A 19,539-nucleotide genomic window follows, 5' to 3' on the forward strand; every position below is an offset into this window, starting at 1 on the left:
TCTACCAGAAACCAAAAACCAAGAACCTGAGACATCCTGGTCAAAGGGCTGATCTTTGCCGGAAATTTGACTGTCATGCTCCAGGCTTTGACAGCGATTCGTACCATTCTGCTATCCTGCCATCATTCAGTTGACTTGCAACCACTACAACCCTGCAAGTTGTACACACATACACTACTCAACAATGGCACTCCCAGAATGGAAAGCAGCTCTGTCCATGTCTCAGCGCTATGAGACAATTCAAAAGATGTACAGAGTACTTGAACCCTTGGCATTTCCCAAGGCTGACTTATCTCTAGCCAAGACTCCCTCTCGGCTTCCAGCATGACTGAGGCCATCGCCATTGAACAGGCTGCCTACCAAATCTCTTCTACTCAGGTCCGCCCACGCCATGTAGCGGTCCAGAACTCACGGAACCGCTGACAAGGCCTAGGAAGAGTATAATCTCGCCTGTCAACCGACATCAACTCCTACACCCCCGCTGTCACAGGAAGTAGAGAGTGAGATCGGCTCTGGCATTAGGATTGGGTCGTACAAAAACTGTCGACCCGTGTCAGAAGGTGTCACTTCAGAGGTTTACCGCTCAGCCGACAAAGCTCTCAAAGTTATTGTCACGTACCAGGATATCGAGCCTCATAATCCTCAGCGCGAAGCAAAGATTCTCAAGACGCTGCGATCACCATGTATCCCTCTTCTCGAGACCTTTCGCGACCAGGAACAGCGATTTGTTCTCGTCTTTCCTTTTATGCCATACACTCTAGCCGATGTACTCGCCCAAGGACCTCTACCTCTAGACTCTGTGCGGTCAATCTTTCGGGACATCCTGCAAGGTCTAAAAGACATACACACTCAAGGCATCATACATCGAGACATCAAGCCATCAGCCATCCTCCTCTCTTCTCCCACAGGCCCAGCATATCTCTCTGACTTTGGCACAGCGTGGCACCCCGAGCTATCAATCCACTCAGAGCCAGCCGACGACAAGATTCTCGACATTGGAACTGGTCCCTACCGCGCAATCGATGTGCTCTTTGGCCACAAATCCTATGGACCTGAAGTCGACATGTGGGGGTTAGGAATCATGCTCTCAGAAGTTCTTCGCGATCCCCCTACCCCCATATTCGAGTCCCGTGCCGTTCACGAAGATGGTAACCAGCTGGGTCTCATTCTTAGCATCTTCAAAACCATTGGAACACCTACTCCCGAGACATGGCCTGAGGCAAAGCAGTTCAAGGTCGCTCCCTTTGAGCTCTGGACCAGCTTCCCCGGTCAAAACTGGGAGGAGCTTCTGCCCAACGTGCATCCCGACTTTATAGATCTCGTGTCGTCACTTGTGCGATATGATAGTCAGCGACTTACTTCCACACAGGTAAGTTCCCTCACTTTGTTGCGAATTAATGACTAACTGTCTGCAGGCCCTTGAACATGGAGCTTTGGGTGCACAACCATAATGAGCCACAAGGTAGGTGCAGTCGGACGATCAGTTTGCAGAGACACACCTGCCAAATGTGAGAGGAAACAATGTAATTAGGAAGCCTGAATCGAGCACTATCCATTCCATCAGGCCTCCGTCCAACTATGAAATGGTGTCTGCTGTTTTGATCCTCTCCTCCATCATCCACATTCTTGTTAAACAACACTTTTATCACAAATAACCCAGAACCAATCCAACACAATGTTTACTATAGGTAACCACTCCATAAAATTTGCATAGGAAAGAAACTGACATACCCGCTGGCCCTGGCCCCAACGATTCCAGTGATTCCAGTGATTCCAGCGATTCCGGTGATTCGGAAAAGCCCTACATCCTTGCTGCTACTATTCCCTCAGCCGCTTATGTCCAATACACTAATGTCGGAGATACTCATGTCAAAGATACACGTGTCAAAGATACTCATGTCAAAACCACCGATGATGATCTTGCCGTTTCCTTCAAAGATGATATCGATGACTTTGATGTCGACTGGAACGTAGTCCACAGACGATATATACATACACCAGACTACGAAGTCGATAACGACATTTTGACAGGCAACAACGTCGATGGTGTCAATACCCGTGATCCTGTCCAATCTATCCATATCGACACAGGCATACCGTTGTACCGACGAAGAAACTACTGGCGGAGATGGTCTGCTCCGGGTTCATTCATCCCAGACTGGAGCCACAGGCGACATGTTATCCGCCCGCATTCTCCCCCGTCGGACAACGATGATGACCGTTGTTATCGATGCAGCCAGACGTTCTTTCACCCATATCACTTGTCTCGTCATCTCCAAAACCATTGCCCTGCCGTAAAAGTCGACAGTTGCCCACGCTCACTCCTCCTCGACGACTCTCTTCCTGCCACCCGATGGTTCGAGAATCCACAGCTTCTCCCCAATTCGGTTCGAGGCGAACTTCAGGAATGGGTAAGGTCACTTTATGCTCGTCGTTTGCAAGGCGCGGATCAGACTGGAGCGGTTGAAAGGTTGGCTTCCGAACTCTCCATCGGCCACACTATTCCTGCCAATCGATCATTCACGAATCCACAACTTTTCCCCAATTCGGTTCGAGGCGAGCTTCAGAACTGGATAATGTCATTTTATCCTCGTCCTATGCAAGGCGTGGATCGGACTGGAGCGGTTGAAAAGTTGGCTTCCGACGATGAGGGCGACAGCAGTGTAGAACTTGATGAGCAGATGAACGAATGGTTGTCAATCGACCCTAACATGGATGAGGAGTACATTGCTACATATGCGCCAAACGACATCAGTGGTGGCGAGACTACAGAGGTGCCAAGCGACAGCACTGATCAAGAGATGGGCGGAGTGAATATGAAGATGTAGAACATTCTGGACTTTATAACGGGCTTACGCAATCATACCTAGCTCAAGCAAAATATTACAGCGCCAATTCAAAAGTCTTTTATTCTATCTCGCCTATTCAATGTTGTTTAACCCTGGCGTCTCTTTTGTGTATCCGCACCCAAGTAGTCGATGGGGTTTCTGCACAGCGGGCAAGTATTCTGGTTACTGCTCTGGAACCACTTGTACAGACACGTCCTGTGGAACAAGTTCTTGCATGTCGTGCATCGCTTATCTGGCATGCGCTTATCCGTTGAAATGATACTGTAGCAAATAGCACACTCGCTTTGGCCCTTGAGAGCACCGATAATGTTGCGCTTAAACACCTGTAGACCGTCGATGATGTTGCCGTTGGAAAAGGTGATCACACCCTGCGTCGTCATGATCCAGCTCTGCCACTTCTTTTCGTTGACGGCGACGCGGTTGAGACTTTGTACGACGACATTCTCGATGGGGTAGTTTTGGGGGATCTTGATGGAGATGGCAGCCTGGCTTTCGTCAACTTCATAACCAGCTATGATCTCACGCGCGGCTCGAGCAACTCGCACAGCAAGTTCCTGCTCGTCCATGGCGGGTGGTTCCTGAGTATCAGCCCACTGCTGCACTTCGTCAAGGGCATCTGCGATGATGAGAGGAGAAAAGTATTTCGTTGTCCAAGATTCAACCGCAATTCGTGTCTGCTTCGAGCGACAGTCGATATACCACGATCTAAACAAGCCAGGAGTGTACTTGTGCAGGAGGTAAAAGATGTGCACCAGTAACCACTGCATGTTCTTCTCCTCTGCTTCCGACTCGGCGAGCTTGACGTCGTAATCCTGAATATGTTCGGACGTAAGGTTGATCTTTTCGAGCTTCAAAGGGTGTGCGGCCGAGTGTCCAAGGACGTCAAACATAAAGTCCAACAATGGACCTACGTAATTACTTTGCTTGAGATTATCGTTAAAGTCGTTGCGGATCTTGAATGACGACGTCGAATAAGCGTCGAATACGAGCTTCCATGATAGGAGGTATGAGCGGATGGATGAAGGAAACTCTGCGAGCATCTCGTCAGAGTACTTTTCGAGGGTGGGAGCGTCGAGGAGAAGCGATAGAAGTTCGTCAGGCAATCGAGCATCTATAAATATTAGTATTGAATCAATTGAGTCAGCTTTGTACATACCTGTCTTGTCCAACATGGCGTCAACCGACTTTTGCTGTTGCTGCTCAGGAAGAGCCTTGTGAAGCAAATTGTAGGCTGCTGTCTGGATATCACGCGAATCCGACGCCACCAAGCCAAATATATCGCAGAGATCAGGGACTTGACGAAGAGAAATCTTTTCGACTTCTCTGCAAAGCATAGCATCCACGATTTCCAGAGGCTGAGATGTGGTTTCCCGAGGGAGTCGCAGGAGCTCGATTAAAGCCCTAGGCTTGGCACCAGCAAACTCCTTGAGGGCATCTTCGAGATCGTCGTTGGGTTCCGGGAGGGATTCGATAGTCTTGTACAGCTTCAGCGAAGAGTGGATGAAGGGGAGGGCCTCGTTCAGTTCGAATTCGTGAGCGCGGTTCCAGAGCGAGATGCAAAACTCAATGGCCTTTTCCCAGTACGAGCCATAGACATCTTTCATGCATGGGAGTAGCTTGGTGAGAGAACGACAGATTTCGGCGCAAAGGGCAGGGCTCAAGGTCTCGGGCTCATCAAGCCATGAAGTAATCTGTCGGACAGCAAAGACGATTCGGTTGTTAGCCACAGGCAGTTCGCCCGCCTCGTAAATTTGAGCACAAGACGAAAGCAGGACCAGAGTCATCAGGGTCTTGTCACTCTCCGCATTGGCGCCCGCAATCTCGCTTACAACTCTATTGCAAAAGGTGTTGGCGGCCTTGGAGGGTTGGAGAGTCTCACCAAACCCGGTAATGATGGCAGCGGCAGGGAGCACTGTCGTGGGGCTGACCTTGAGGACATCGGGCTTGAGAAGAGCATCCTCGAACCCGGATGATGCTCCGTGTGCCTCTGCCAAGAACTGCACAAGCTCACTGAGTGCCCTTGCACTGTACAGACCTCTGGGGGCCAAGTCCTTCGAGTGCTCGGTTAACAGATCGATAAGCTCCTGGATGATTGGCTTTTCAGCTGAGTCGCTCCAGGCTTTAGCGTCCGCTGCCAGATCGCTTAGAACTGCACGTGTCTTGGAGACAAACTCTTCAGCTTGAGCACTGGCCTCAGAATGCTTGAGGGTCTGCCATAACCTGTTCTCCTCCATGCAAGTGATTTGATCAGAGATTAGCTGGATGGTCAAGCACTGAAGGTAGAGAAGCTCAAGTTGAAAAGGTTTTGGCAGTTGTGATAGCGGGAGTTTTTCTGATAGCTGCGACACGTAAAGAGCCATTCGGGCGGGAATAGAACGTCCCTTTCTATCTCGGTGGACTCGTAGCGGCGTGGATCGAGGTGTACCCTTGACTAATGCAGACGCACCGCCGGTGCTGTTGGTGATGGACAGCGCCGGGTTCACAGAAAATTCAAGGAAAGGTGCAAGCTCCTTCATCCACACGTTGGTGCTTGGGAAGAGCTCCTCAGATGGGATATCGCTAGAAGCGGCATTCTGTGCCTGAGATACCAATGTGCCGATACTGTAGATGGGTTAGCTTCGTCGGCTGTACAAACCGGACAACTTACTCTAGAGATTGTGTTCCTGCTCGTTCGAGGTTAGCTTGAACGACGGCAACAACAGGCAACTTGCCAACCGTATGACTGTCCAACAGGGTACGAATAGCAGTGGCCTTGGAAGAAATGGAAGAGTCGTCAAGTTCAGAAAGACCCAAGAGAAGTGCGACCAGAGTCGTGTGAACACGGTCGTCTCGAGAGAATAGCTCAGGTCGTCCCTTGGCAGCAATCTCCAAAGCTTGCAGCGTGGATGCTGTCTTTGAGGGGTCCTTTTCAAGAATCTCAACAAGAGTTTGCACAAGCTCTCGGTAATTAGCATCGGTCAGAGTCTGATATGTAACAGCAGCCTCCAACAGTTCCCAATCGTTGCTGTTGCCAACTGCGAGAAGCACGGCTTGGCCGATGATGTGCTTTTGCAAGTCCATGTTACCCTTGGCAAGGACGGCCCCTCTGTCGTTGGAAATGAGAGATGCAAGGGCAATATCGCGACTTGGCTCGGACGGCAGATCAAGCACAGCCTCGACCCAAGAGTTCCAGATAGGGGCGAACTGAGTAGACACAGAGCCAAGTAGGTGGAGAGAAGAGAGTAGGTAGCGTGAAGAAGGTGAAGAAACAGCTTTAGCAACATCGTCTCGAGCCAGCGAAGTGAAGAATGTCGAGAGTCTTGCAACTCCATCACCATGGAAGAGGCGAGGGGCCATGCTCAGCGCATACTCGATGATTCGAGCCGCACCAAAAGGCTTCAGATTTCGGCTCTCCAAAAGAGCGATACTCTGACTGATGGCCTTTAGAGAGGGCTCCGCTGTATGGTTGGGGACATCATCTGTCTCGGCTATCTTGTCCCCAATCTGGCCAACAAGACCAAACCACCGTCGACCTTCCTCTGAAATCTTTTCCTGGGACTGTTGGTACTCTCGAGAGACTTCAGGTAGAGAGCCGGAAATCTTTGCACAAAAGATGCTGGCAAGTCGGTTCCATTCCTCTTCGGATGCTGACACGACGGAAGGAGAGGCTTGAACAGTGGCGATGTAGGCTTCTACAAGTACAGAGATGGCATTCGGACCCATTGGGATGGCGACGGTCTTTTCAGATACCGAGAAAAGGAATTGCTCGATGAGAGGGAACAGATGTTCTTGGACAAAAGGTAATTGGTCGTCAGCGGGTAGATTCTTGAGCAGTCGCTTGGCGGTATCGATGAAGCACTTCCATGCAAATGAAGTGTTCGTCCGTGGTTCTTCGCGATGTGTGATCCCTGACTTGAGAGAGGACAATAATTGCGAGGCAACCTCCGGGGTAATGAGGTCAGATGGTAGAACCATTAACAATTGGTCCAGACACTCCCAAAACTTTGGAGGGCTTCCCTGTGATCCCTTGGAGATGAATGCTTGCAGTCTACCCAGAGGTGACTTTGGTCCAGTGGTAACCTTTGCCGCAGTCCAAACATCAGGGTACTTTTGTGTCATCTTTGTCAAAGCCCGCACATACTCTAGAGCAGAACCAGCTTGATTGGTCTTTAAGCCACCTGTGATAAAGGCTTGCTTGACCTTTGTGTCGTCGGCATACGGTAGCTTGCGTTCGATAGAAGCAAAGAGAAGCTGGCAAACAGTCTTTCTGACTGCTGAATCGCTGTAGGTGATTGTCTTCCAAACGTTTTCCTCTGCAAAGTAGTCATCGTAACGTGATTGCAACTTATCTAGGTTACTTTGCTCAACCTTTTGTAGTAGCCCCAAAACAAGAGATAAGCTGGCGGTAACAACTCGAAAGTACTTGGCCTCGGCATCCTCTGCTGTGGTAGATCGTTCGTCGCTAAGAGTGTCTTGTGTTTCCTGAATAGCATCGATAGCGTAGTCAAGGATCTGGGCCTGGCACTTGTTCCAAAACGCAATGACCTTTTCAGGGGTGTTGAGAAATGGGGTTAGACCATCGCTAGCAGCTCTGGCCACTACCCGGTCGCGATCGTATAAACCAGCAAGCCATGCGCCGACGATCTTTGGTAGGTGGCGCTCAAATCTCTTGCGAGCAGACTTCATGAGCTCGAATTGAAGGTTATGCGTAAGCTCACGGACTCGGCGTGAGTTGTCTATCGATGTGCGTGGATATATTTGTACCTGCAAAGTATAAGTTACTGGACGTTATTGAAGTTGTTCTCGTACTAACCCAAACGTCTAGAATGCCCTCTTCAACCCCGCCATCCTTTTCAAATGGGTGAGCTTGAACATGAGCTAATAGCTCCTCGAGTGCCTTGGCCTTGGTGGTACTATCTTTCTTTAATACATTCTTGAGCGAAACAACAACATTTGGATCGGAAATAGCTGAGAACGAGGGAGGCTCGGCGAGGTACGACAGAGAAGTTCCGGAGGCTGCGGTTCCAAAGCCTCCAAAGCCGGAGCGGGGTCCTTCAAAACCACGGCCGGCAGATTTCCCTTGTGACCGTTTCATGGTGTGGTCGTCGGTGTAGATCAAAATATGTAGGTAAAAGGAATGCAAAAGGGAAACACAGGTCGGGTGCCGCTCGGCTGATGGCGCTCTCTAAAACGGTAGAAGCTTGCAAGGCTGATGATGATATCAAATTTGGTGGTGAGGGACCAAGTGATGTCACATGCGAGCACGGACCGTGGTTGGTTTAGTGGAAGCGGGTCGTGTCGTTCCACTGAAGATGAGCCTCAATCACGATGAGAATGACTGATGAAGAATGAATGACCATACGACTAATGAGGGTGATAATTTGGAGATTCTCTTATTCTTACATTATGGTAATTTTTCTACTTGCATCTTAATATTGTACCTCGAGCTTTGTCATAAAAACCTTCGCCGAAGAGAAGACACTATATCGTCTCGCTTGACTCACGCCGAGCGTCCCCGGTCATCGACTGCGGATGACGATGGGGCAATTGTTGAGTTTTATCGACAACCTGGTTATTGGCGAAACGGCTGAATTTCTGACGAAAATCTGAGATGCGCCCGGTCTTGCGGGAATAATTGAAGGCATTCCTTATCCTGAGACAGGCGGTTCGACTTGAGAATCAAGGTACATATTCAGCATGCAGGTTTGCTGGGATGTATAACTATGAAAAGGTTCATTGAGTGCTCAAAGTTGGTAACGGTTTCTTTTCAGATCGTCTCGGATATCCAGATTTTAGGTATGAGTCTATTTGGCCTTCAACTAACAACCGTATCCTTACTTGTTATCGACAGTATTGAACTGTCACCATCCATGCCGGTCAGATAAAAACGGAGACATTATCGTTGCTATATGTATGACATAAATAACTAAGCAAATACAGTCGAAACGATGGTCACAAGATGCTCAAGCATTATTAGTCATGGTCCTATATCCGACCTACCTGGCATCTTACTGCCAAGGGCTAAAAGTAGCGACTCCAAACATACCAATCAGTCGATTGAGCCCCTGTAATCGTGCCAGGTTGCTTAAATCGTCGTCTTGCAGGCGCCATGAGTTTGGACATTGCGCTAGTACGCACTTTAAGCGACGCAGAAATCACTTCGGTCATGAAATGATAGATGATGAGATTTGATGCTGGGAATGGAGAGACGCAAAAAGACACGTCTACGTAATAAAGAGTATAGAGACGACAATTTGAAACCTGTGCCGTGAAAAGCACAGAATGCTGAGTGCTTGGCCCATTGAACCGCTTGAGCTTGCAATGGATCGTCGCTGCATGTGAGAGTCACGGTGTCTCTGGTTTCAGTGACAAAGACCCGGTCGTCCTGCGATTGGACACCATGGTACGAGGAATTGACTTGTCTGATCACCGCCGCATGCGCCATTTAATCGAGAGGCATAACAAATAAAGACGGCTTCGTTTTATCGTTTATCAGAGACGGTCCAGACCACCGGCTGGTGTGATAAGAACGGTAATATTTTGGGTTAGCATCAGCGACGGATGCTGTTTGTCCGCTTCTGTCCTCCGCTTCAACATAGCCGCATCGCGTCAATGCCTGCTTCCGTTGGTCCTGAGATGCATGTCTTAGGGGTTCAAAGCCACAAAGACCCTAGCCAAGTCTCTGATAAGCCGAGTACAGAACGAGATCCCTGTTGCTTCATGTGAGCTGTATCATTGAGAGTTTGAGTGTCCGCCAAATAATAAACAGATTAACCGTTTACAGTACTCACGATAGCTACCCGTTACTGTAGCCAACGTAAACTTTATATCTGCCCTCAAGCCGAGTTGTACAAGATCTCGGTGAGAGTACCTGTTCAGCAAGGGCTTAGAGGCATCTGTGAGCTTGACGTCAACGGCTGTTGCACGAGCGGGACATCGTCCACTTGCCGCTTCGGGTTTGACGCTGACTCCCCCGCAAATGGACGACTACAGTGGGTCGTTAAATGCAACCCCGGCAGGCCAGGGCATCACAGGCAGGTTCCAGTGTGTTGCAGCGGCTGGTAAGACACGCTGACTTGCCTGAGCCGTCTGTAGGCTTGAGACACGTTTGCGGTGTTAAGGACGTCAGATATCTTTGGGTATGAAGTTTGTACAGTGCAAACACAATGTTACAAGGCGTTGGACACGAGTCACAACAGCTCGTGTCACAGTATCACGGCGTCACCAAGAAGCCTCTAGATCTTATCCAAGCTCTGTCCAATTGTATCACATCTTACAGTGCTCTTTCCCTTGAATCCTCTCCACTCCCCCAACTTTACAGTGGCCCCACTTGGTTCCTCCTGCCCCGGCTTTATTGAACCTGAGGTTCCTGACCAAACAGGGCTTCATCGTGTGTCGTTTGCTGCTTCCGTTCCATCCATCCATGTTGTTTTAAGGTCCTGGTTCCCCTCATGTAGTCTGTTTGTTTCTCTTCATTCCCCAGTCTCACATTATCCTTTGGTTTGCAATCACTCAAGCTCGCATCCGTTCAATTATCTTCGTCTTAGTCGCTGCTGTCTCACTACAAGAAACGGACGTCTTCGGCCTATCACCACACATTGCATGCCTTGTGAGCTCTTGAGTAGCAATACCAAGATCGTCACTAGGCCTCCACTCAATATCCTTCCGGTGAGTTCCAGCAATTATTGGTGTATGCCTGATTGCAGCAGCATATACGAGCCTATCTTACTCGGCAATGTACTAACCTCGAAAGCTTATTACAAATATCTCAAATTCACAATGCTGGCTACCACACGTGTCTGGACGAGTGAGAAGCTCCTCCAAAGCCGACCTCAAGCCTCGAACGTGTTCCGCTCTACTGTTTCATTACAATCAAGATGCGACCACAGAAGTTTCTCTTCTGCCTTGGGCTCGCCCACACTCTCCCAACGTAGAAGTACACGCAGCGCCGCTACAACACAACCTGCGTCATTGACTCGCAATGTCTCTTGGGAGAATCGATCAAGAGCTGCCTTTAGGCGAGCTATGAAGAACTTCAACCAGACCACCGATTCTGCCGGGTTCATTAGTGTCGAGCAAGTCAAGACATGGGTGGGCGACCTTGCCGGTGCTCGACCTGGGGCGGGCATCGAAGACGTGGAAAGAAGTGCTATCGATCACTTACTTCGCGGCGATGACAAAGCCAATATTCGCAAAGCCACATTGACCACTGGCCACCACTTCGCTGGTCTCCGCCCGGATGAGAAAGTTTCTGACAACGCCAACAAAGAGGACGCCAGTTTTATCGACCCTATTACGAATCGTCGAGTTCCCAAAGCCCACAAGACAGCCTCGAAACCACGATATGACGATCTAGAAGCTTATAAGCCGATCGACTTTGTCAAGGCGACCGCTGAAGCTGACTCTGCCCCCAAGTACGACGACCTGGGCAAGTACAAGCCTGTCAAAGATGGGAAGGTATCTCAACAGCCTGCCGCTCCGAAGTACGATGATCTAGACAAGTATAAACCAGAGATCGATGAGACATCTACCAAGGAAAAAGCTGTCGAATATGACGACCTTGATAAATATGGGCCTGTCAAGTACAACGAGCCCGATGGTAAACGACAACCGACAACTGAAGAAGACTCCAAGAAATACAATGATCTTGACAAGTACTCTTCGGCTGGTGTTGACATTCCTCTTGCTCAGCGCCAATTGACGGCCGAAGAAAAATCCAAGGCTTATCAAGATTTGGGCCAGTACAAGCCAGTCTACTGGAACGAGCCCGATGGTCTGAAAGCGCAGTCCAGTGAGGAATTGTCCAAGGACTATGATGACCTCAACAAGTACAAGGCGGTTTACTGGAACGAACCCGACGGTCTTCGTGAACGCACAGCAGAGGAGGTTTCCAAGGATTACAAGGATGTTGGATCTTATGGGCCGGTTCAATGGAGTGAGCCTAACGGTCTACGTCGTTTGACCCCTGAAGAGGAGTCCAAGAAGTACGACGATTTGGATACCTATACCAGCCCTTTCGAGGCTAGTCAGGCAGCCCTCAAGGCACACGAGAAGGCTCAGATGGACACAACCATGCGCGGTAAACCTCTGGCTCCCAAGGTTGATGCTCCGGTCGAGGACTTTGCAAGCAAGTACAACGACCTCCACCTTTATGGACCTGTCCGCTGGAATGAACCGGATGGTCTCCGAAAACCCACCCCCGAAGAGTTGTCAAAGAACTATGACGATCTTCACCTCTACGGTGCTGTCAGGTGGAACGAGCCCAATGGTCTGAGACGTCCTACCGCCGAGGAAAGGTCCAAGAGCTACAAGGACACACATCTCTACGTAACTAGAGACGTCTCTCCTCCGATCTCACGCGTTCATCCCGAGGAGGCTTCCAAGGCGTACAAGGACCTCCCAGGGTACCGTCACTACGCAAATGCTGACGCTGCTCCACGCATTCACCCCGAGGAAGCCTCCAAGCAATATGCTGATTTGAAGGCCTATGCTTCTTTTGAGAACGATGCGCCCAAGGCCAAGGACACCGGAGCCAAGTACAAGGATCTGCACAAGTATACCTCTTCTGGCTATGAAGAGACCACCCGACAACATGTTCATCCTGAAGAGTTGACCAAGGCCTACACGGATCTTGGCAGCTACAGACCTACCGAGTTTGTTTCACAGGCTCAGGCATACCCCGTGCACCCCGAGGAAGCCTCCAAGGTTTACCAAGACTTGCACAAGTACACTGCAGTTCGCCACAACGAACCCAATGGTAATATGTCAATCCCTCTGGATGAAGTCGCCCGCGGCCTCCGAGAGTTCGATTCCAAGGCAGGTTCCCAAAAATCCCCGGACGCACCAAATGCTTATTGTGGAACCCCGAATAGATCTATTCCCGACTCTATGGAAACTAGTGTCGACGACTCTGGTAGTGCCGAGACAATTCGAGCTGCTGTTCTGCGTAGAGCTCATCAAAACAGTCAACGGGCCAAGCATCAAACGGCCAGCAATTCCGAAGTTGGACGTACGTTGACCGGCAACTATGCTCGGGACTTTCCAGAGGAGTTTGCGGCGTCGTGGAGCAAGAGTAACTCATCATCCAAGTCAACACTACTGCCAAACAACGGGGGATCATCGGAACAGGTTTCAACTGCCATCGAGGACAACGAGGAACTTGGATCTATGGACGAGAGCTTTCCCATGGAAGGAACAAAACTTCAGCCAGCATTGGACCGGTCGGGCAAGGTACACAAGGACTCTTATTCACACCAACCTCAAGGGTTACAGACCAGCTATTCCGAAGAATGTGGAAGCTCGACTGCACCTGTATGGGAGAAGCACTACGAGCCCAAACCTGAGCTTCCCAAGTCTGAGGAGCCCAAATTTGAGTCCCGCAGAACTACCATACCTAAATCCACTTCCTACACGATAATCGCCTTCGATCCAGCTTCCAAGATGATGCACGTGGCGCCAACTATGTCGAATGCCTATGACAACAAGAGCCCATTGCCCCTTCCCGAGGCACTACTTCTTTTGGCAGAACCTGCCAAGTTTCTTCCGTTCATTCAATCACTTCAGAAGCAAGGGTATGAAGTTGTTTCAGGCGGTCGCCAGATGCTCGTCTGCCGTCAGATACGACCAATCTCGGAGGAATCTGTTAGCTCTTATGATGCGATGATCCGTCACGGTGGTGTTTTCTCTACTGCAGATGAAGCGACTCAGAAGACCAGACGTCGTAAGATGGGACTCGGTCGCAAGGTCCTTTTGGGGACTGTTGGGATCGCAGGAGGAGCTTTTGTAACGGCCACGTTGGTGGAATATTTGAGTACCAAGGGGATGACAGCATAAGAGACGAAATTAGTAGGTCATTTTATGCTACTTAGACTATTCCCCTAGGCTGATTATTTCTGTACCCACAGACTTAGGGGGTCAACCTTTCTGCTACCCAGTAGCCTTTCAAGCGATGTTTTCTTTTGTTGGGTTTATGAGGGATGCGCAAGTACGCATGAATCACATGGAGCTATGGAGTCAAGATACCTCGGCAGATCATTTCACATTAGATAGGTACGAATAAATGCTCGTTTTCATCCTTGGATTCATTCTTGTGCTGTCACTGCAGCTTTTGTAGTACAATTTGCACCTTGGTAGGTCCCTTTTGTCCACCCATTTGCCATTATGTCCTCCCATTCACCAAACTCCAATCAATTACCCTCACGCTCCGTAAATCCAGGCCCTGTATTGACCTGGCCAATCTTGTCCATGTGCATCTCGTGCTTTCGCTCCTCAGGACTCCAGCTCTGTCGTCGCTGAAATGACGGTGTCCAGCTATTCGTGTGGCGCATGCAACGGTCGGCACCAGCTTGAGCGGATGGGGAAGTAGGAGCTGCAGATTCCGACGTCAGCTTGGAAAGAATGACGAGTTTGTGCTGTGTACCTTCAGATGGGGGAGAGGTGTGGTCTGTATTGATGGCGGTTGGTTGACGATCCATGGTGAATTTGATGATGAGATACTTTTAGTCGTTGTTGGTGATGATGATAGTTGCTGTTGATGATGGTGGTGCTGTAGGTTGATGAGTGTCTTTATGGGTTGTGTTGGTATGCAGACTGTTGCTATAGTCTACTCAATGTCTCATAGTAATGTCCTCTTTACCCCTCCTTCCTTCCACGAGATAAACCTCTTATTTATAAACAAACAGCTCAGGTACTATTATATCATCATCGTTGAACAAAACCCCTCTTGAGCTTCACATGCATGGTTAGAGGTGGCGAAAAAGTGGCCTGATGGAGGGGAGGGGATTTCTTGTATTTGAGTGTGACGCTGGGGCGTGATAATTTCGGAGTTTTTAGAGTTTGCGGATCGAATATCAGGATGGGAATCGTATGCTTTGTGAGTGATTATGTGCGGATGGATGCATTGTGAGGGAGTGTAAGCTCTACGGGTACTGCGTATGTAGGTAGACTGTTTGATGTAACATAGGTGACTGTAGAGGATTGTTTGATAGGATCGGGGTTCATCGGTATGGCTACGGGTAAAGAGTACGGATACATAAACACGGATGTAACAGTACTCATCGTCAACTCTGGGGTACCCCAATGTCTTCCCCTCGTTCGTTGGTGGAATCATCATCACCTCATCTGGCCTACAGCAAATCTAGACTCCAAATGGACCTCATGATCCATCAGATCATCCACCAACTACAATCTTCACATGAAAGGTCAAGCACATTGATCAACAGGGGTAATAGCATTGCACTTATCTTCCTACAATGTCATACATCCATCAAAACCAACAAACGCTAAACCCTTTCCATGCCTTTTCTCTGACACCAAACATGACCTTTCATCTATCTATGCCTCATGGCATACTCTGTCCTTTTGGTGGTCCAATCCTTTCCCTTTCAACTCCATCATGCAGAAACACTTTATACGCCCAGGCTATGCAGTTTGAGAGTACGTCGTGAATCAAGAAAGAATAAAATACAACAAACAATTGGGGGGAAGATAAAAATGGGGGTATAAAGCAAAAACAGACATCCTCCACCGGTAATTAGAAAAGAACAGTAAACTTGATCATCGAGAGCTGCGTAAACTCATTTCTCGGAGTGAAAATCGTATGTACGTAAGGGCGAGTGAATTAAGGAGTCTTGGGTCGCTTCCAGTAGTATTGCTATTACACTGTTAGCTTGTGGCCGTTATGAAGTGATGGGGGTACAAACCTTGTGCTGCTTGCGACAAGCGCGGAGGCTGGGCTTGCGGAGACCGTCAGTAACGGCGAGGCGTCGCTGCTGGTCGTCGTCGTGTTCGGGAACGTAGTAGTATTCGCTCTCGAGGGGCTTGCCAGCTGCATCCTTGCCTTGACGCTTGATGATGCCGATGCAGGGTGTGCTCTCGATAACATCGCGGAGATCATCCCGGGTGATATCTCGCTTCTCCTCGGTGGGGAGGTGAGTCATGATGGTGGACAGAGGTGTTGAAGACAGACGGGAGAAAGCAAGCTGGTTGACGACATGGTTTGCAACAGCAGGGTTGGTCTCGAAAGACATCTTGGCCTCGGTCTCGGGGGTGGGAGTAGGAGAAGAGATACGAGGGGGTGAAGAGAGAGGAGACTCTGTCCTGGTGTGCTGCTTTCGTGGAGACTGGGGAGCAGTAGGAATCTGGCGAGGAGCAAACAGATCAGAAGCGACATCGCTGTGAAGGGGATCAGCTCGCTTGGCGCCTTTGAAGAACTTGGTAGACTTTGTAGTTATCGAAGCTAAACGGCAAGAAATGTCGGCGCCAAAGGGTCCAAAGGAATGGATGATGGGGTCGTTCTCCTCATCAGGATCGTGTTCCTCAACTTCATCACTGACTTCGCTGCTGAAGCTGGCAGTCACTTCGGTACACATGCTAACATTAATGCTAGAGGAGTCGAGCTTTTCCGACAGCCCTTGTTCAGCATCATCCTCGTAGATTTCAATGTCACGTTGTCCTGGCAGTAGAGCCTGGAGACGGCGGGAGCTGGACAGACTGGCAGGCGTGGGGCTCTCGGGAGATGCAATACGAGAAGCTCGACGGGGGGGAGAAGACTGGAAGATAGCCTGAGCACGAGACTGGCAGGGAGGAGAGTCCCAAACGGTATCGGAAATATGGTCAAGAACCCGCTTAGGCCATTGGACAAGAACACGCGAGTTCTGCACATCAATTATAATCTCGGAACCCTCGGTTTCGCTGGTGAAGCTATCACCCTTGAAAAGCTCCCAGGTGCGGCCCTGACTGTGCAGCTTGAGGCCATTCCAGCCATTGCAGATAATCTCAATCTTGCTGGGCTCGAGAGGACTGGAAGCAGCTACGTAGCGAGCCTTGACGTGGACGCGCGAGACAAGACGATCAGCGGAGATCTGGTAGTGGGACGAGTTGGAGGATCGACCCATGACAAGTGTCTCGCCGTTTTCCGACAGTTCAACGGCGGGGACGGCAGCAAGCGGGGCTCGCTCGGAAGCGATTGCGGACCGTTGAGGCGGGGAGCTCGACAAGATACCCGTGCTCGACGTCGGAACGGGAGTAGGATACTTGAGGTGAGCACGAGACCGGCCTGTTCCGGAGCCTGAGCCGAGATTCTGTCGCTTCACTGGTCGTGGGAGGTTTGGTGGTGAGGATGTGAGCGGCTCAAAGGGCGGGAGAAGAGTCGGAGCGGAACGCTTAGATCCGGCGAGCGAGCAGGACCTCATGGTTGGCAGCGTAGGCGAGGCAGAGATGCCTTTTCGAGGTGATGAACCGAGAGAGTCCATTTTGATTGTTGGATGAAATCGTATCGTGGTTGAAGGCCGAGGGCCGAGAGATCGCGTCCAGAAGCGAAGACCCAAGCACGCGTTAGGCTTTGCGTTGGTATGCCGGTTCCAATTCGAGATGAAGAATCAATTTTGGTATTTTTCTCCTTTCAGTATTTTCTTTTCCTTCTCGACGATGGCCTCGTGGTGGAAATCGAGTCTCGGTGGAACGATGGATGACGACACGAAAGGCGGTCTAGTTAATCAGTAGAGGAGACTCGGTTTGCAATAGGAGATAAAACGAGATGAATGGAAGAGGTCACAAGATGAAAGACGAGATAATGAACAACTTTTCGAGGAAAAGAGGTTTGGTTACAGGAGAGAGCCAGATCCGAGAGTGAGAGAGTCGTGTGTGTGTGGTGTGCTTTTTGGTGATGGGAGGTATTTAAGAGGTGACCCGCTCCACTACTTTTGGGTGGGCACGCGGGAACGCGGCCAAGTACTTTGCGCGACTCCGTGATTTTTGGCGTTGGCGTTTTTGTGCAGAGTGCTTCAGCGGGGTGGTGCTGTAAATTAGGGGACTGAGCATAAGTTACAGCGGAGATGTGCACGGCGTTATAGGGGGTGCTTTACGCGACTCAGGCCGCGTTGAGTGGGTGGGCCTAAGCCTGAGAGCTAGCGTATCGATAAGGATGACGTCCACTGGACGCGCTGAGTTATAGTGGCTGCGTTGAGGCTTGTGCTCAGAGCTGGGAACATCCTTGGCATCACAGGAGAATGTCTCGAATTTGTTCCGTTGCTGTTTGTGTTCTGTCTTTTCTTTTTGCAAGACCATGTTTAAATTGCATTCTTTTGGTACCAATTAATTATTTTCATCATGACATTTTCTTTCATCCTGTTGAGTGAGTGGATTGGCAAACGCTGCAAGCCAACCTCTCGTTTAACCTCCAATTTTACAACACGTCTCCACCAACAGAATCCTGGCTTCTTTGTTGAAACTGCTCTAGGTTCGCGTCTCGTCTTCCAGACCAATCTTAGTCGGAAAATGTCTGGCTGGGCTTATTTCTATTCGTTCCTGTGCAAGTAATATTAAACGCAAGCTAGGATTAGTCTAGGGCTTTGCATGGAGAACTCCGATCCGTGGAGTTTGACATCAGTCTCGCTTCTTGATCCGTGTCGATTCGCGATTCTGATATTGGACCAATCCAGTAATTTGGACTCGAATTTACATAAAGAATTGACATCCAAAAGTCAATGACATCTTTGGACCACCTTGATCAAGGTTGCCGTAGTAATCACCGTAGCGATTGAGGTCTCTGGAATGTCTTTGTTCGCCCTCCGATCGACGCAGTCCCCGCGCCACTCGTCATGAATCAGTTTGTCATGGCGACTACTTTTATGCAATTTATCGCGTTCCTTCAAGTTTCGAGACTCATTAAACGTGCCCCACATGAAGATTTAGGCACGGGCTGTGATAGATATGAAATTAGTAGTGCATGGGTAGATGGGATACCCTACAACACCACCAGCGAAGGACAGATTTATACGTTTATGGCCAAATTTACAGAGAATAGAATGATATGAATTTGAATCGATTTATGTATTTATTTTTGTTACTATATTACAGCTTTTAGCAGCTAAAACCGACCTGGTTGGTCAAATTGGCCATTCCATGTAAAAGTTCACGATAGCTTCATTCCGAAACCAAGTCAGATATCCATCCAAACAACCCCATCCCAGAAGAATCGGCCAATTTTATCCAAATTCTTTACTGTATTATTGAGCAGGTGTATCCTTTGCCTTGCATACGTCGTACTTGGACTCATCGACTGTTTTGTCATCATGAATCGGCGTCCGCTTGCACGTAGCGAGCTTGTTGTTCTTGTAAACGACACAGAAGTCATCGTAGAACGTAAAGTCCACAAGATTGTTACAATTTTTGCAGCGATAGCTTGTGCTATAGTGGAAACACATTGTCTTGTTGAGTTAGCATGAATGAGATGCTGTTTGCGCCTCTTCTCAAGAAACTGAAGTGGTGGGAGAGAGTATTTATACGTAGAATATGTGCGTGCGACATCGCTGATGAGTTCTTATATGGGCCGCCGCTTAGCGAGCATCTTGTCACAGGGCAAAAAGACATCGTGTCACTGTCACAGCTCTGCCTAAGGGAGTCAATTGTTCATCTAGAGAGACTTGCTACTGATGACCCCGTCCTAGACCGACCGACAATTCGGTTCCACCTCTTTGCAGTCTAATAGAAAATTGCTTGTCTTGGAACATATCGGACACTGGCTTGGGTTGACCCTTATTGTGTTGTGTATCATTCTTCGCTTGCATGTAGCCCGCCTGTGGTTCCTGTAAATACTGCAATACTCAGTACGGCGCAGGAGGTCAATCTGGTCGTTGCAATTCCTGCAACGGACGGTTGTGATTAAGTAGGTACACATTACTGCTAGTTAGTGTGAATGAGAAACTGTCTG

At 49.4% G+C, this 19,539-nt stretch overlaps 5 protein-coding genes across 5 annotated transcripts; 2 read left to right on the forward strand and 3 right to left on the reverse strand.

Annotated features, from left to right (window-relative positions):
• Positions 1-217: 217 nt before the first annotated feature.
• FGSG_04947 (uncharacterized protein) lies at positions 218-1,405 on the forward strand (the record flags this gene model as incomplete). The annotated part of the gene is made up of 3 exons (XM_011325116.1): positions 218-249; positions 300-378; positions 434-1,405. The coding sequence occupies 3 exons, from the start codon at positions 218-220 to the stop codon at positions 1,403-1,405; spliced, it is 1,083 nt and encodes a 360-aa protein (XP_011323418.1).
• A 1,478-nt stretch (positions 1,406-2,883) lies between these two features.
• Positions 2,884-7,923, reverse strand: FGSG_04948 (uncharacterized protein; the record flags this gene model as incomplete). Its single annotated transcript, XM_011325117.1, has 4 exons — positions 2,884-3,960; positions 4,006-5,450; positions 5,497-7,592; positions 7,642-7,923. The coding sequence occupies 4 exons, from the start codon at positions 7,921-7,923 to the stop codon at positions 2,936-2,938; spliced, it is 4,848 nt and encodes a 1,615-aa protein (XP_011323419.1). The 3' UTR covers positions 2,884-2,935.
• A 2,930-nt stretch (positions 7,924-10,853) lies between these two features.
• FGSG_04949 (uncharacterized protein) lies at positions 10,854-13,661 on the forward strand (the record flags this gene model as incomplete). Its single annotated transcript, XM_011325118.1, has 1 exon — positions 10,854-13,661. The coding sequence occupies one exon, from the start codon at positions 10,854-10,856 to the stop codon at positions 13,659-13,661; it is 2,808 nt and encodes a 935-aa protein (XP_011323420.1).
• Positions 13,662-13,907: 246 nt separating this feature from the next.
• Positions 13,908-14,751, reverse strand: FGSG_04950 (uncharacterized protein). Its single transcript, XM_011325119.1, has one exon. The coding sequence runs from the start codon at positions 14,300-14,302 to the stop codon at positions 14,015-14,017; it is 288 nt and encodes a 95-aa protein (XP_011323421.1). The 5' UTR covers positions 14,303-14,751; the 3' UTR covers positions 13,908-14,014.
• A 361-nt stretch (positions 14,752-15,112) lies between these two features.
• FGSG_04951 (uncharacterized protein) lies at positions 15,113-17,080 on the reverse strand (the record flags this gene model as incomplete). The annotated part of the gene is made up of 2 exons (XM_011325120.1): positions 15,113-15,480; positions 15,530-17,080. 2 exons carry the CDS (start codon positions 17,078-17,080, stop codon positions 15,448-15,450), a joined length of 1,584 nt encoding a protein of 527 aa, XP_011323422.1. The 3' UTR covers positions 15,113-15,447.
• Between the last annotated feature and the right edge of the window lie 2,459 nt (positions 17,081-19,539).

The sequence above is a fragment of the Fusarium graminearum genome, chromosome 3 (genome assembly GCF_000240135.3).
Source record: "Fusarium graminearum PH-1 chromosome 3, whole genome shotgun sequence".
NCBI classification, from domain to species: domain Eukaryota; kingdom Fungi; phylum Ascomycota; class Sordariomycetes; order Hypocreales; family Nectriaceae; genus Fusarium; species Fusarium graminearum.